This window comes from Nestor notabilis, unplaced genomic scaffold (assembly GCF_000696875.1).
Source record: "Nestor notabilis isolate BGI_N333 unplaced genomic scaffold, ASM69687v1 C14939465, whole genome shotgun sequence".
NCBI classification, from domain to species: Eukaryota; Metazoa; Chordata; class Aves; order Psittaciformes; family Psittacidae; genus Nestor; species Nestor notabilis.
The window spans coordinates 1-1240 of NW_009950648.1; the positions used below are offsets into that span (position 1 = coordinate 1).

Consider the following 1240-nt stretch of genomic DNA (forward strand, 5'->3'; position numbering starts at 1 on the left):
AAAATTCATTACACTGAGAAAAGCCTGCTCTGGAAAGGCTTACTCTCCATACTGTATCTCTGCTCTTAGCTCTTTGGAGAGGTAGTTTACCAGCACTGCTGTCAACTTCTGCTGGAGACTAGCATTTCCCATTACAAGAGCAGTCAGCTGAGCAACGTCAGTCCAGTCTAAGCGCCTGAGAATAACAAGGGCTTCATCGTAGAGTTTCTGCTGCTCAGCCGGAGGCAATTCCAGTAAAATCTGAGGGACTGGCCTGAACTGTCCACTAGTCATCCAGGCACCAAGCAAGCCACCAAATGCTCCTCCTAGGACAAAGAGAGAGAGGTGTTACTCCTCACCAGCTGATGTTAAAACCTGAACTTCCATCCGCAGCCCTCACCAACAATGTTCCCACCTTTACTGGACATCAAGGCAGAGTCGCGTATGTCTGCTCGAACTTGGTTCATACCCAAAGTTCAAAGCACCAAGAAGGATCTTTAAAGCTTTTTACATCCACAGCAATCACAAAGCAACTACTTGCACAATCAAAGCTAACAGCTTCAAGCTAGAGAAATCAGAAACAAAACAACACTCCTTAGGGCACTAGTCTCTTTAGGGTAAGCTCTACCACTGAACAAAACCATGCCCAAGAAAAACACCTGGCCAGCAAATTGCCTTGTCAGTGCCATTAGCCCACAGATAGTCTCTTGCCAGAAATTCCCAGACTGATCCAAGCTCTCAGCTCCTGTACAGCCACACATTGCAGCCTCCTGCTCCCATGAAGTCCACCTCTCAGAGACCAAACCATCAGCTTCGTGTGCTGAGACACATTCACACTTCCATCTGCCAAACCAACAGCCCAGTCCAGCTGGCCAAGAAATGCTCTGCTAAGTGAACTGGTTCCAGCTCATCAGGTAACTGCAGAGGGATCCCCTGCAGTTGACCTGACTGTGGCTGCTGCCGAGAAACCAGCCTTGCAGTCCTGCACCAATGTTCTCTTTCCAAGAGCTACCAGCCTGACTTGCATCACAGCGCTCTCCAGCAGCAGCTCACAGGACTGACACTGCTGTCAGAGACGCAGCTGTCTTGATGAAGGAAGGTGCCAGAACCCACCCTGCCTCCAAAATTCCCGCCCCCAGTGACTGCTCCTAAAAAGTCATTTATGCACTCACAAGGATGCAGTTCTTCATTAGACAAAAACTCTGTAATTCACAGCTTTTACTCTGTTGGCAGTTTTCCCCATGATACCACAGAAATACTT

At 48.5% G+C, this 1240-nt stretch overlaps 1 protein-coding gene across 1 annotated transcript; it reads right to left on the bottom strand.

Annotated features, from left to right (window-relative positions):
- Positions 1-39: 39 nt before the first annotated feature.
- On the bottom strand, positions 40-303 carry LOC104412329 (protein C19orf12-like). Its single transcript, XM_010023015.1, has one exon. It carries the CDS (start codon positions 271-273, stop codon positions 40-42), a length of 234 nt encoding a protein of 77 aa, XP_010021317.1. The 5' UTR covers positions 274-303.
- Positions 304-1240: the final 937 nt, after the last annotated feature.